The sequence below is a fragment of the Botrytis sinoallii genome (assembly GCF_014898435.1).
Source record: "Botrytis sinoallii strain Bc 23 chromosome Unknown BSIN_003, whole genome shotgun sequence".
In the NCBI taxonomy this organism is placed as follows: domain Eukaryota; kingdom Fungi; phylum Ascomycota; class Leotiomycetes; order Helotiales; family Sclerotiniaceae; genus Botrytis; species Botrytis sinoallii.
In genome coordinates, this window is record NW_024066030.1 from 1,604,559 (window position 1) to 1,620,023 (window position 15,465).

Sequence of the window (15,465 nt, forward strand, 5' to 3'; positions counted from 1 at the left end):
AAAAGTATTTTTCAAGTTTTCAAAGGCATTCTCTTGATCAGTAGTCCAATTTCACATATTCTTTTTCTTTAATAAACGATTCAAAGGTTCCGTGATTTTAGAAAAATTGCGAATAAAGTATTAATAGAAATTAGTAAACTCTAGAAAACATTGAAGATCTTTTAATTTAATTAACAACTTCTATTCGAGGATAGTCTTAATCTTATCAGGGTTTATTTTGATATTATCAGAAGTAATGATCAGGCCGAGGTACTTCGTTTTTCTTGTTTCGAATTTGTATTTGTTGATATCGATTTATAATCCAATATCGATAAATCTCCGAATAACTTTGCGAATCTGTTTTCGATAATCTATAGTATTTTTGGAATAAATCAAGATATTATTTAGATACATTATATAATTCTTATTCAAAAGATCAAAAGCGGATGCACTCGCTGATAAAGGGACAAGAAAATCAGCCTCAGGGCATGCGAATCGACCTACAGCAAGCGGTATCCGCTCTATAGCAAAAACTGCTATGGAATCGGCAGCACAGGCGTGGTGGATCAAACAGAAACCAATGCTCTCCAAACAGTACCAGAAATGGAATCCAAGGAGCACAAACAAATGCCCTAATGAACTAGAACTCTCACGAGCTACTCTCCACCGCATGCTAGCGATCCGCTCAGCACACGGCGATTTCGAAAGCTATCACCGACGATTTAAACACGAGGAAGCAACGATCCATTGCTCATGTGGCGCATACAAATCCCCCGAGCACATCGTGCACTGCCGCAAAGTCCTTGCGACCTACGAAACCTGGCCCCCAGATATCAGGCCCAAATACCCACCCCGCAACCAGGCGGCTCAAGAACGACTACTGAAACAGCTAATGCACACACCAGCCAAGTTCGCTGAATTTATTGCTATAACAGACTTCTATAGGAGCATATGCCCTAGAACGCTACCAGAAGAATAGGAAGAGGAAATGGAAATGGATCGATCGATCCGGGTGAACACAAATACAGAATAGGAGGCAACCGATATAGCAAGGCTATAAAGAACAAAATCGATATATGCAATACACTGCGTTGCACTAGAATGCATACAAAAGCTACCCTTACAGGATAAAGCAGCTTTCAATCAAAACATTATATAAAAGATCGGAAAGCGCGCACGGAGGCGCTCAGAGGATCGGAGACAAAAGCGCAAGCGCGCTAGCTATCGCTTGGGAGGCTACTGAGGGTATTGAGACCTCATTTTTAGGAGAGGGGGATCATGTAAATTAGAGATTATCCCGCAGTTAGCCCAACCGTAATGCCCCCTGGGAGGTTCGCCTATACGGCCCGGTTGAAAATTACTAATAATAATAATAATAATAATCAAAAGATCAAAAAGAATATAATTAATATAATTCTGAAATAAGATAGGAATATTGTAAAGGTCAAAAGGTATTACCAAAGATTTAAATAGGTCAAAGTGGGTTATAAAAGCAGTTTTCTATTTGTGATCTTTTGTGATTTGTAGTTTATTGAATGCGATAATAATATTTAATTTGGTATAAACTTTAGTATAATATAAAGCATTAAGGGTTTCTTTGATTAGTAATAGTGGATAATGGTTTTTAATAGTAATATTATTCAATCCTCGATAGTCCTAATAGATCCAAATACTTTCCCTAGGCTTTACAGCTAGAAGGAGTGGGATGGCCGATTGGGAATGGGATTTACAGATAAATTCTTTATTTAGGTTATTATTGAGCTATTTATAAACAACTTGGAGCTCGGCTGGGGATATTGGATGGCCTTTATTATATAAAGGCTCTTTATTTAGTATAATCTCGATCTTGTAATCCCAGGAGTATCATGGTAAAAGCTCGTTAGCAAGGGAGGGTAAGAAACCAGTGAACAGATTACGGAATCAAGGCGGGAGTTTACTTTGGATCTCGGCTATGGATAGTATAAGTCAGTTGGTCTTTTTCATAAACTTCTCGATATCATTCTCTGTGATACTGCAGTATAATTGAATAGGATTATCTATTATAATCTGATATAACTTGTAAGTTTTATTTAATTCATTCTATATTACCTTTATAATATAAGCTTCTTAATCTTTATAGAATTGAATAAAGCTATTAGCTATAAGGAACTTTATATTGTTTATACTCTATTGGATATTTCATAAAGCATCAAACAATTCCTTTGGGGGGTTTAATAGCGATAAAAAGTTTAATAGAAATAAAACATTTAGATTTTGTGATGATTTTTTATATATCCTGAAGTCTGTAATAATCCGTGTTAGGGCTGGTTTCAAGATCGGCCGGTTCGATATCATTTTGATACAGGTTTTTGCTTTCTTATTGATTTGATAAGTATAATAGTAATTTGAGTTAGTTAGCCTTGAATCAACAGGATCTATATTATCAAGGTTTCTATTAGTAACCTTTTTTATAATTAGAATCGGAGAAGTGTATTCCAAAAGTGTTGATTGTTTTAGAAGTGAAAAGGAGAGGATCTGGAGACTTTTATTAATAATTTCCTTAATAAAAGTTTGATATAAGGTTAAAATAGATTTTTTCAAATTGGGCTTTAAAATAAACTTTCTAATAGATATATATAATATCGGATTAAACACTATATCTACTGGAATCAGTATATTGTTATGATCAGGGATAACAGTTACAACAAAATTAACTAGATAGTAATACCTAGAGCAGTATATAAATATAAACTTGAGAGTTATTGTTATTCAATCAATAGTAGGGTTATAATATTAGAGCCACAGAAGGTCAAGAATTATAGAATCTATTTTAGAAAGATTGGTAATATAGAATAAGCCGATTTCTTTATAATCGTTAATCTATAGGTCTAATAATATATATTGAGATAGGATATCAGAAGTCCTTCTGTCTACTAGTAATAGATTGTAGGTAATAGGGAGAGGGCATATAGAGATGCCAAACTTGGATATAAGGGCTCTATCTATAAACCTATATCCTGTGGCTTTATTATTTATTAAGCTAATAAGCAGGATGATTATATTAGGTATAAGGGAAATTTCTGTTGAGATTTTAAGAGATTTACTATTTATTGTTTTAAGATACAAAGGATTCTTAGATATAATTGATCTCTTAATTCATAAAGACAAGCTTTCTATAAAGGATCTTGATTTGCAATTATAAATCAAGATTAATCTTTTAATATACCTGACTGGGAAATTGAATTTCCGCTATTATTAGAATGTACGGAGCCTTCCACAAACCCGCCCAGATCTGAGCTAACAATAGAGACTGGGGTAGTATATCGAATTAGTATTATAATAATCAGGAATGTATTCTGGTAAGTAGGGTAGTAAGCGTTATGATAAGATCTAAGATTATAATCATAATTGATAATAAGAAAACAATGAACATTTGAAGCATATTGATTTGTAATAGGAGAGTGATCGGAATATAATATAGTTCTTGGGCTAGTATTATATTTTGTATCGTTACATTGCTTTTCCTTATAATTGAGTTTGATATAACCTGGCTTTTTACAATAAAAGCAAAGGCTAAGCTTGAGATATTATTCTCTAGTGTGATATGCTAAGGGTTGCTAGTCTTGGCAGACAATATCTAGTTATATGGGATCTTCAGAATAATCAGGTATAAGTATTATAGTAACGATAGCAGGCTTCTTTGTATTAAGTTTAATCTGATCATTAAAGTTGATACCTTGGTTTTTGTATTAATTATCAAGATAAATCTTTTCCTTTAGATTATTATAGATGCCTTGTCACTATACTACCTACACATCAATATCAACAATAGATAATTTATTAGAACAATGAATAGAAGTATCGATAAGTTCTTGTGATACTTTGAGTTTAAGGTTAGCAATTTGTTGTTTAATAGTTTTCTTGTATTTGATTACAAGTTACTTGAACTCGATAATAAAGTTATCAAATAAAGCCTTTTTCATTTTGTATTTGTTGTAATCTATGGAAGCTTTTCATGAGAGGTCTAGAGTCTGGTATTGCTTGTTTAGTTCGTGCCAGATACTTACAATAATATACTATCCAAAAGGCTAAAGATTAGAATTGTATAGGTTATTAGTAATTATATCAAAATGTATTTGATTGTTTGTATAAGTAGGGCCGGAAAGTAGATTAACAAGAAATATGATTTTCTGAAATTCTGATTCGTTTTTGTAATCTGTAATCAAATAGCAATTGATTATACTACAAAAAGTCATATACTAATCTTGGCGTTTTGCAATATCTTACTTATCATTATTAAACTTTTTGGGGATAGCAAAATACTTGCGATAAGGTAAAGCTTATGAATTATTGTGAATAGCAATCTTCAATATCTCAATTGTGTTTTTCAATTCGATAATTTTTGATTAAGCATCGATAGCTTGAGCCTAAGCAGCAACAGCTTGGGCTTGTAATGAGTCTGTGATCGATTCAATCGATTCAAATACAGCTTGAGTGGTAGCAAAGTGTATAGTGTTTGGATTATTGAATAGGTTTGTAAAGGGAGAGATATTGGCTTTGGCGGAATTGAGAATGTAATTCAAGAAAAGGAATTGTGGAGATAAGTTAGATATAGATGCTTCTGGTATAGGTGCTTGTTTATCTATCTTTGATACTTTTTGAAACTCAAAATATCAATAGCAGGGTGTATAATGAATCAACAATAAATGCAATCAATATAATCGAGATAAGATATCGATGGGGTTTTGGAAATAAAATAAGAAATAAAGCTGTAATAGTTTATTTAAAGATGGTACAAATTGTTAAGGTATGGATAAAGACTTATATTGTATTATAAGAATAGAAGAGCTATGGAAGAGTAAAGCCCTATTTATAGGAAGTAGGGCGCGCTAGTATGCTGTGCCTGAGGCACGAAGGCAACTACGGATCATGTAGTTGGCGCCGTGACAATTGTCCTGTACGATATCTATATATTATTAATTAACTTCTAATAAGATTTGAAAGATTTGAAAGATTTGAAAGATTTAAATGATTTGAATAGTTTGAATGATTTAAAAGATTTAAAAGATTAAATTATAAATATAAAATTCAAAAATTGTTTTAAATTGAAAAATTCATATAGAGTATTTTATAAAAAAAAACAAAGAGATAAACTCCATTAATAATCCTCGGCTATTCCTACCTAGGTACAACATGTCTCCATCTCGGCTCCACCAACCATATCCACTCGCAATCTTCCACCCCGCCACGCCTCTCACATCAGAAGGAAAACACAAACGCAAAAAATTGTATAAGACGTATCTCAAAAAGAAGCAAAAGGGTTATTCTCTCAGGCGTGAGTCGAACACGCGACATCCAGATCACGTGAGCAATTACAGTCTGACGTCATAAACCAACTAGACGACCGAGAGTGATATTCGAGTGAACTCGAACTGGTCATTTTACCATTAAGGCAGTTTGTTGATGAAACGTTGGGTCAAATCAAAATATAAATCAATTACAGAAACTCAAGTTAAGCAAATAATTCAACGTCGGGTAACATCGGTCGAACGGTTAAGCCGAATGCGAGGATCTTCCATTCTGTGTATTTTCTACATTCTGTTTTGCTAATAATATTATTTTCCAGTGAACCTCAAAACGAAAGCCTTTCCATATACTCTCTCCAAATAGGCTCCCTGTGATTCCATTTTTCGATTGTTTGCTGGAGCTACATGTGTTGTACAAATTCTTATCTTGGGTACTTTCCACCCTCCGGAACCCAGTGCACGTAGGATATTGACACACTCCTCTTCCTCTCCAATGCTGGTGTTCCCCAGATCTACAAAGCAAACCAACACCACATCAGCCCTCAAGTGAGTAGGCTTAACGACTATGACCAATTCGTCCAAGTTTTTGAACTCCAAGAGAGCTGAATTCTTGTACGATAAACAAGATTCCGAGGCGGCCTGGCGATCATCAGAGTGTCTCGAATCTAAAGAGAACTCTGTAGGATTCTCGGCACCATATTCGTCGTCTTTAGATTCTATCTGTTCAAGATATGAATGTTCTAATCTCTGCAATTTTGGGATGTTCGTGATGCCATGTTCGCCGCTTGCAGGCTGTCTCAATTCGAAGGGAAAGTCTATCAAGCTCGACAACTCTGAGAAATTATCCACCGCCAGTCTTCGCACTCGTTGTTTATCTTGATCGAAGTTTTGGAACAATCGTTGTATGAAAGATAGATATGGAATTTCTTCGGTAGTACTCCAAGCTACGCTAAAATATATAGTGTCCGTATCGAAGTTGACCATGGGTGGCTTCTCGTGAGGACTTGGAGAAGCTAAGTGATATTTGGAGATCTGGGTAAGGGTCACGTCTGAGCTAAGAAGAGTATAGAATGGCAGCAGCAATTCTCGAGCTTCGTGGTTGATTTGTAAGAGGGCAATAGGTGCAGTCACTCTAACATGATGTTTGGTGGTAAGGGGATCCCATGCTTCGGTCGGAGTTGTGCGTGGTCTGACTTCGATGATTCGAGGGAAAAGAGCAGGAGTATAACGCCAAATTTGATGTCGTAGCTCGAGGTACAAGTCAGGAAAGCCGTGAAAAGTATTTTCTGCTCCATTGGCTGCCCTCATTGTTTGTTAGTGCTTCTAACAATTGTATGTCGGAATTGGGATAAATTGGAACATAGGTGTTTGAAAACTTTGATTCATGGGTCGTATGACTTCAGTTGAATTTGATCTCAATTCAAAACTATGGACTAATATTAGCAGGTGCATGAGATTTTCTTACGAGGAAGGTTCTGCCAATTGGATGTTCCTTCCGTTTTGGCAAGCGTCATGATTTTATTAGACTTGTTTTTACCTTGTCTGGCTCTGTCGTATGGCTTCTTTTCTTTCTTTCTTTCTTTTTCTGATGCCACCTGTGTTGCCTAGCCACTCCTGTTTCGTCCGGGTTATAGTACGAACAAATCAGCATATATAACGGCTTATTTAGTTTCGTCGACAAAGATCTTTACTCCATAACCTCCAATCGAATGGATTGAGGATTTCTCATGGACACTTTCAACTCTCCCATATCTTCACAATATTCAAAACACCATCTAGGATGACTTGCAAGCTCCTGTCACAACACAAGCATTCCTCTCATCTCTAAAGCCTCATTTTTTCCTCGGCGCGGAGTATTCACGCTAAATTGATCTTCTCAAGTCATATGCTCGACCCAAATCTTCAGTTTTGGAAACGCAACATCAATTAGGGATAAGAATACTGCACAACTTTCATTTCCGGGAGACACACTGTGTTATGTTTCGGCCAAGATAGGTATCTTATCGAATGTTCAGTGCTGCGTCTTGAATTTTGATAGACTCAATTTGGGCCTAGCTGATTATCGATAGTCCAAACTACAGGCCGAGGATCCGAAGCTTCCAATTCCCAAACTCACTTAGATCATGCAGATTGCTTGATATCCTGAGTCCAGCTTGAATATCGGGTTGTTGTCATATATCAAAAGCCTATGTTTACGCCGCTAGACCAGACGATCTGATACCCTAGAAATGGGAGGCGCACGCAATCCTCACAGAGCTATAACACGCTTCTTTGTTCAGTGGAGCGATTGAAGGATTGAGATATCCACTATAAAATAAAGTAGAAGTTTGAATCCATCGTTCCTCCTTTAATTTCGGGGCCAACTCCAATTTACATCTGCACGCATGTTCATACAAGTGAATAGAAATAGTCCCGGAATGGTTCAAATAATTCTTTTGGGCGAAGTCATACATCGAAATTACAAAGAGCGGTACCCAGGTGTACTGTCCAAAAGGACACTGGGGCCCATACTACCATCTTGCTTTAAACTTTTCAAACGAGACTTGCACTTTCTTGTTCTGTGAATCAGAACTGGTTTGTACAAGTTTCGGAGGAAGTGATAATCAAAAGCATCAATACGTTTTCCTCAACTCCGCGCTTTCCGTCAACTATATCACAAATATCCATTCTTCAAGCAGTTTACCCCAATTCAGAATACCGATGCATTGAGTATCACTTACGAAGGAGCATAAGAATAACATATCCCCAGCCAAATTCGCACAGGATAGCGAACCAGCCGACAACTTTATGAGTTTCATGCATCGAATCCGAACCACACCATTGATTCGGATTTGGCGATTTAACTATTTGGAGGCTTCGATTCGATAATATCTCAAGTCATACATACATTTGATTCATTAATAGATATGCTAAGGCGGAAGATGGCCGCTCGTGGCTATGAAAATCGACTCGAAGAAGCGCGGGTATGTCAAGCTTGTATTAGATTAGTCCCTTTATGCCAACGCAAGATTTAGAGAAACCTACCAGAGGTGCCTGATCAAAGCATTCCGATAATTCCAATCCTCACACCTGCAGACTCGGAATGGGTATGTCATTTCAAAAGATTTTCTCTGAAGAATGTGTTTCCCTAATACGAAGTCTAGACCTATATATCACCCTCTTGCCACTATGCAGGGACTGGTCCTGTGGCAGAACCCGTTCCAAATAATGTATCGCCTCCTTCTAATACCTCTGTTGGTAACTCGGACATATCCACAAACGCTAGGCTCAAAGACGCGAGGCTCAAGCTCAAACATGATATCCTCAGACAAATAGGACAATCACTGAAAGACTCTGATCAGACACAGGTGATAAAATTAAGACTGAGGTTCGACCAGTTACAAGTTGGGATGGCAGAAACAGATTCTCGAATAGAAAGGATGATAAATCAAAATTTGCGAGCTGAACAAGCAAAATTAGAAGAGGAATTGAGAAAAGCGAGAGCCGATTTAGCAGTTATAGACGCAAATTTGGCCTCTGACGAGATGGTCGACGACGAACTGGGCGAGGAAGAAATGGATGAGGACGAAATGGACGAGAATAGAACGAATGAGAACGATGTATCGGGAGAGAATGGGAGGGAAGAGATTGAGAGGGATGAGAATGAGAGGGATGAGAATGAGACGGATGAGAACGAGAGGGATGAGAATGAGAAGGAAGAGAATGAGAAAGAAGAGAATGAGGAGGAAGAGGACGAACCGGAGGAGGAACTGGATGATCACAAAATTGATGAGTGCAAAAAGGAAGAGAGTGAAATATTGGAGGAAATGGAAGAAAAAAAAATGGATGACTATGAAATGGAGGATCACAAAACGAACCAGCATGAAATGGACAAGGATCAAAAGAGGGAAAAATACTATGACGAGAAAGAAATTCTTGATAGTTCGTTCAGGCAAGCCATTCGGAAAGAATTGGATGAAGAACTTGAGAAAGCATTTAGGAAGAACAAAAACCTCGACTTGCAGAAAAAGACGGACAGACATTCGTCCAAAAAGCGCAAATTCGAGCATCAAGAAGAACAATCAGATAAACCAAACCCTAGTCCATCTTCGCCAGATGTGGAATCCGGCGGCCCAGAAATAGCGTGGATAGATACGGTACCGTTACTGAGAGAGCTAAACACACATCTGGCAGGGTATAAAATGGGCAGTTCAGCAGAGGAGATAATGGACATTCGATCCTGGATTGACAAGGGATTCGATACTGGAATGAGAAGAATACTGAGAAACCAGCCTATTGCTGATATACTAGGTTCATGGGACAATCGATACGAAGAGGAGGGACTGAACAATATTCTTAGGTCGGTTGTACTAGTATACGATTCGATTGAAGATTTACACACGCTTCGTGCGCACTATGATCGAATTCTTGGCGAAGCGGTGCTCTCATCACATTCTAGAGCGAAAGTCCGAGACTCAGGGAGGAACGATTGATGAAATCAATTTTGGAAAACTGGCTCTATAGATTCTTGGAAAGCTTGTATTATTTCTCTAACAAGATGCGATGAATTCCTGTTTCAATTGGCACTTCATGGGATTTACAGCCCCATTACTGAAGTTTCTAGAATAATTCCAGAAGGTTTAAATCATCGAGAGAAATTTTGTACTGTTATATTGATTCAGGAGCAGCTTGTATCAGATTGTGAGTCTCTAGATATGGAAGATTGCCAGTGTCCTGAGTATCACATGAGCCGTTCTATGATCTCTTTTCTGACCTTTAATTGTACAAATGGTGTGTGGAGTATGAACATGACGTAAAATAACAGAAGTATTTCATGATTGTTTCAAAAAACAGAGTCCGCTTCGAAAGCCTTCACAACGAAGGTAGGTAAGGTGGTGTTTATGTGAGAAGGGACGGGTTTCAGGAAAACATCAAAAAGAGAAAAAAGAAGGGAAGGATGGAGAGAATCGTTCAAGAATATCAATGAACCGGCTTGGTTGGCGTTTTGGGTCTGATATATGGACTAGATTACATGAATAACTACGCCATAACAGCCCGTACCAAAGAAATATTTACATTGAACTATATGTAAAGTCGAATGGCATTATCATCAACTGAAATACGTGTCATACAGAGCCATCCCGAACCATAGATTCCTCGTATCATGGGTATCATAACATTATTAAACACAACAAAATGTGTAGAAGATCCCTTTTATACACCAAGACACCATAAACCCACCCCTAGGATTCATTACCAACGACCTTACCCAGAACTCCAGTCCGATACGTTAAGACTCATGCAGCAGCAATACCCCTCATACGTCTTCTAATCTCTAGCGTGCGTTTCACACTAAAATTCTTTTGGTCATCTGGCATATGTTCACCACTGACAATGACCAAAACCTTCATTCTAGGATGATATTTCAAATCGTGTAGTAGCTTCGGCGTAATAAGAAAGTACTGGCTATCATGTTCCTGACATGCAATCTCGACCATACGTCCGTGGACCATTCGTTCGTTACGAGGATCCATTCCTTGGTTGATTTCGTCGACGACACGGAAAGGAGAGCGAGCAAGTGATTGTAAAGACATGAGGTAGAAAATTGTTGAAACGGAGCGTTCACCTCCCGATTGACGGTGCTTATCAAGGAGCTGAAGGGTTTCGTTTTCTCTGTTATGATGTTAATAAGTTGGCATGTCTGAGATATTTTAATAACATGACTGTACCTGAATTTGACCTTGATCTCAATTGCCCATTTTTCAAAATCGTCTTCTTTATACACACCAACTTCACCAGCACATCCAATCTGCTCGAAATTATGTGAAAAGGCCTGACTGATCTGCTCAACAAGTGCATCAAGTCTCGGTTCCCATTTCGTCATGATCTCAGTAACCTTCTGAGCGACGTCTCCCAGTTCACCCTCGGTACCAGCGATCCTGGTGCTTAATCGACCGATGTCAACTTGACGTTTCTCATACTCTCTAATAGCGTTTGGATTGTTGGCTTGAATAAAATCGAGTTTATGTTCCTCGCTGTTGATCTCTTGCTGTAAAGTTTCCACGGTCCTATCCGGGGAAATGCTGGAGAAGTACTCTAGAGAGTCATGATCATCTCTCTCCTCAGCCTCTCTTCTGATATCTTTGCATCTTTCTAGTGCAGCTCGTGCAGTCAGAGTTGCTCGCTTTGACTGTGCTTCGATCTCCCCTAGTCGTGTACGTTCCGTTTCAAGGTTTGCTACAATATCACTATTGCGCTCTCGTAGAGCGTGCACATCTGAACCTGCTTCAATACGTCGGATTTCGGCCTCGTCAAGTTCTTCTGAACAAGCAATGATCTGATTGATTTGCTCGATATGTTTCATCACGTGCTCTCCCTTTTTGAGACCAGCAATGTCTTGCTCTTTTACAATTGCTTGGATTTCCGCCCTAGATTCAGAGCTAGATGTTTCCAATCTCTCCAAAGACTCCTTCTCTCGAGCTGCTACCATGTCAGTACATGCTCAAGTATATCTATGGCTGTGCCACTCACCAAGCAATCCTGGAAGAGCTCTTTGTTCACCATAAGCTTTCTGCTTTTGTTGTTTCTCTTTCATGAGCGCATCCTGGTTACAAAATCTCATTAGTAATGTATGCTAACACGAGAATCGTTGACTACCTACCAGTTCATCCCTTTTCGGATTTGCAGTACTCGAATACTGTACAATCTTTTCAGTGATGTCTTTGGCCTCCCTCTTTAGGGATTCGAATTTTCGGTCGAGGTCTGCCAGATTTTCTTCAATCACACGCCGGCCTGAAGTATCTACAACACCATCGACGAAAAATTTGGCTCGATTGATTCCGGAAGTCTGAATTGACGTGGCACCATATTCTCTTCGCGTTGCAATCTTATACGAAGTGGTTTTTGTCAGAAAAGATGTAATTCCGGTACGGACAATTCTTTCATATTGTTCGTCACTGATGTCCTGGAGGGTAACTGCCGTCTTGTGAGCTTTGATATCGTTACAAAGCATAGCAAGGACTGGCTCCGGGGCTTCAATAAAATCAATAGCCCACCCATCAAGACCAACACTATTCAGTTGAGCTATAGTAGCCGACGACCGACCAATAGTCTCAGCAAGAGTCTGTGTGCTCGTTTGTATTCTGACCTCCGCCAGCTTCATCTCCGCTGAATGGAACTGATTGTTTAATCGCTTGTAATCAGCCTGGGTTTGTGCTGTGATAGTGAGCATGTTGCTCGAACGAAACAATGAGTCAATAACATCAGTATATCTTGGGTCTTTCACAGAGCATGTTATCAAGGGAGGGCCATAGACCTCCTTCTCAAACTTGTCTTGGTTTTCCTGAACCCACTTCCAAGCTGTAGCAGTATCTCTCGAATGCTGTGCAATCTTATTAATCTGTTTCCCAGCTTGACTATCAAAGTCAGCGAGAGCCTGCTTAGCTCTGTCTTGTTCAGCTCGTAAGTCTCGTCCTTTGGCTTTCAACGCTTCTCTGCTTTGTTCGAGCTCCGTTACTGTTGCTTTGATGGCTCTGATGTCCTGCTCGATTGCTCTCTAGGTAAAAAGTCAGCAAGGATCTATATAAGAGTTAATGAATTGGGCACTCACGATATTTTGATTGTATTCAGTGGGATTGAATTCTATTGCAGGTTCTCGCAGGCGGGCTTCAAGGTCAATTATGGTCCTTTTGACCTTTGCAAGATCTTTCTTTCGTTTATCCTCTGCCTCTAGAACAACTTTGATTCTCCGATCACAATCCCCAATTTTGTCATCCCACTCATCGACCTTTTTCAGGAGAACGTCGGCCTCTGCTTCTGCATGTTGTAGGTTATTCCTGCGGTTGGACACGATCTTGGCTAGTTCCTTCTCCAAGGAATCCTTTTCGTTAACAAACCGCAGAGTCGGTTCGACCTGGCTTTCCAGAGTACGAAATCGCTTGGTTGCTTCTACCTTCTCTTCCTTGCATTCCTGATATCGAAGACGTGCATCTCTGTATTCTACAAAAGGAATGCTGTTCTTTAGTTTTTCTAAGTCTTTCTCAATCTGAATTCGCTCTTCGAGTCGTTCCATTTCCGGACGCAGCCCCGCCTGTCGTTTTTCAAGATTCATCAACTGTTCCTTGTCTTGTTCAAGCTGCATTTGTCTCGATTTCTCTTCTCTCCTCAAATTCTTAAGCTCGTCGTGCCAGTCCAGCATCTCTTGCGCGGCGACTGCCCTTTGTGTATGATGCAGAAGTTCGACGGGTGTTAAGGCTGCAAATTCGGAGACTTTATCTTGCGGCAAGAACTGGCAAAGGTTGTCAATTTGAATGCTGAATCCCTTGACCACAGCTAGAACATTTTTGTGGCTTGTTTTCTTGTCATTTATCCAGAATTCGCAATTATTCCCATCTTTGATAATTCGAGTTTTGATGATATGGTTTTCGCGCTCGTTGCTTCTCTTCTGAAGTTCTATTTCAATAAAAGCATCCCGTGAACCATGTTTGACAAATTCTCCCACTTTATCCGCTCGACCAAGGTTTTTTGGCGAAGAACCCAACCCCAAGCAGAGGGCACAAACCACGGAACTCTTACCAGTACCATTTGGACCGATCACCATATTCAAATTTGAGCCAGGGAAGAACTCGGCACTCTCGTAGGTAACGAAATTATTGAGCTTAACTCGAACTATAGCGCCTGGGGCAAATTTGCCGCGTTCGGATGCGATTGTGGAAGTACCGGGAACCCTTCCGACATTTTGTCTGTCAACTTCTTCTCCCAACGATGGCGAAGTATCGGGTTCAAGGGTTCTTTCTTCAGATTCGTAATGTATGGTACGTGATCGTTTCGCAGGTCGCGTGGGTATAATATTTTGTGAACTTTCATCGCCATCGATTCCCTCCCTTGACCGGCGCCCACGAGATGGCATTTGCGGTGCCATGTTAACGATTCAAGATCTGAAAGATTGTTGTAAATTCAATCGAACCAATGAAAAGATATGCTAAGGTGCTTGAACTTAGATCATTTTCAAGGTATAGATAGGTGAATGGAGTGCATTAACTAATTCAATTAAAGAACCGTAGTTTGCGTAAGACGCGTTAAACTTTAGGAACTCGTGTTTAGCATCAATGCGCTAGTACTGTAAAGGGTAGCGTATTGAGATTACCCCACCATTGATGGGTTGATCAGCTGATTTCGCATTTTCAACTTCACCTCAACCACACTTCACCCTCTTTTACATTTCTCAACTGATTGTGCTTCTCTCCTTTGTTAAAACCATGATTGCATTTGACATGAGAACGGAATAGAACAGATGATAGGTTATGTCACAAAGCCAGCTGTCTGATCATGTGGAATAGATAGTGTTGAAGAATCATGGTCCTACGTGTACATTCTTAGTGAGGCAAATGGGAGATGCAGAGAAAGCAGTAGGCTGAATGGACTTTCTCTCCCTTTCCCCCTTCTCTATAAACGAAACAAGAGGGCTTTATACACCACAAAGCCAACTGCTTGCGTCTTTGGAACGGATGTTGCTAACAATCATAGGCCCCCAATCCCACTGAACTAGATGTGCATCGAAGAGGAGATAAGGCGGACGAGCTTTCTCCTGTATTATATCTAGCTACCTATACCTATGCATTGCAAGGCAAGGTTACATTGAATTGAAGGACTATTGAAGTTGTCCTTATTATTCATAGTATAGATAATCTGGAACTAAAACTAGTATACTTGCTTAACCTGCAAGTAAATATCATAATATCTACTTATGTTTCATATTCATTGAAAGATTCGTTCATTTCACAATAAGTCGTCTCAAAGCCTACAAGTGTCTTGTTTATCTTAAAGTGCTAGGTACACATTGTGATGTGGCCATGAGTTGAGAATGAACTCTCACGAAACCCATAGTCTAGATGATTAGAAGTACTAGATGCTTCACTACTATCACATCATCTATCTGGGTCTATACACTTTCAAATGATTAGATGACAATCCGGTTCAAGGGATCTCCAAAATGCTCTAATATAGAAATCATCATAGCCGAGCCAATCATCATCCTTTCAAGGTTGAGATTGGCATTCCTCTCTCGATTTTGGTTGGCATGCAATCGCGGGGAATTTTAGTTGTAAACAAAACATCAACATAATCAAAACTTCACCATAGTGACTGCGATCTTGCAATCCCAATTTTTCTTGAGTACTATTTTTCGCTCTGAGGACATTCGACAAGTTCTTATTTTACTATC

The 15,465-nt window shown here is 39.1% G+C and overlaps 3 protein-coding genes across 3 annotated transcripts; 1 reads left to right on the forward strand and 2 right to left on the reverse strand.

The window, feature by feature from the left end:
• Positions 1-5,573: 5,573 nt before the first annotated feature.
• Positions 5,574-6,572, reverse strand: EAF02_002174 (uncharacterized protein; the record flags this gene model as incomplete). The annotated part of the gene is made up of 1 exon (XM_038898222.1): positions 5,574-6,572. The coding sequence occupies one exon, from the start codon at positions 6,570-6,572 to the stop codon at positions 5,574-5,576; it is 999 nt and encodes a 332-aa protein (XP_038761914.1).
• Positions 6,573-8,170: 1,598 nt separating this feature from the next.
• EAF02_002175 (uncharacterized protein) lies at positions 8,171-9,736 on the forward strand (the record flags this gene model as incomplete). The annotated part of the gene is made up of 3 exons (XM_038898223.1): positions 8,171-8,227; positions 8,279-8,350; positions 8,408-9,736. 3 exons carry the CDS (start codon positions 8,171-8,173, stop codon positions 9,734-9,736), a joined length of 1,458 nt encoding a protein of 485 aa, XP_038761915.1.
• An 804-nt stretch (positions 9,737-10,540) lies between these two features.
• EAF02_002176 (uncharacterized protein) lies at positions 10,541-14,163 on the reverse strand (the record flags this gene model as incomplete). The annotated part of the gene is made up of 5 exons (XM_038898224.1): positions 10,541-10,916; positions 10,973-11,723; positions 11,775-11,847; positions 11,905-12,798; positions 12,853-14,163. The coding sequence occupies 5 exons, from the start codon at positions 14,161-14,163 to the stop codon at positions 10,541-10,543; spliced, it is 3,405 nt and encodes a 1,134-aa protein (XP_038761916.1).
• Positions 14,164-15,465: the final 1,302 nt, after the last annotated feature.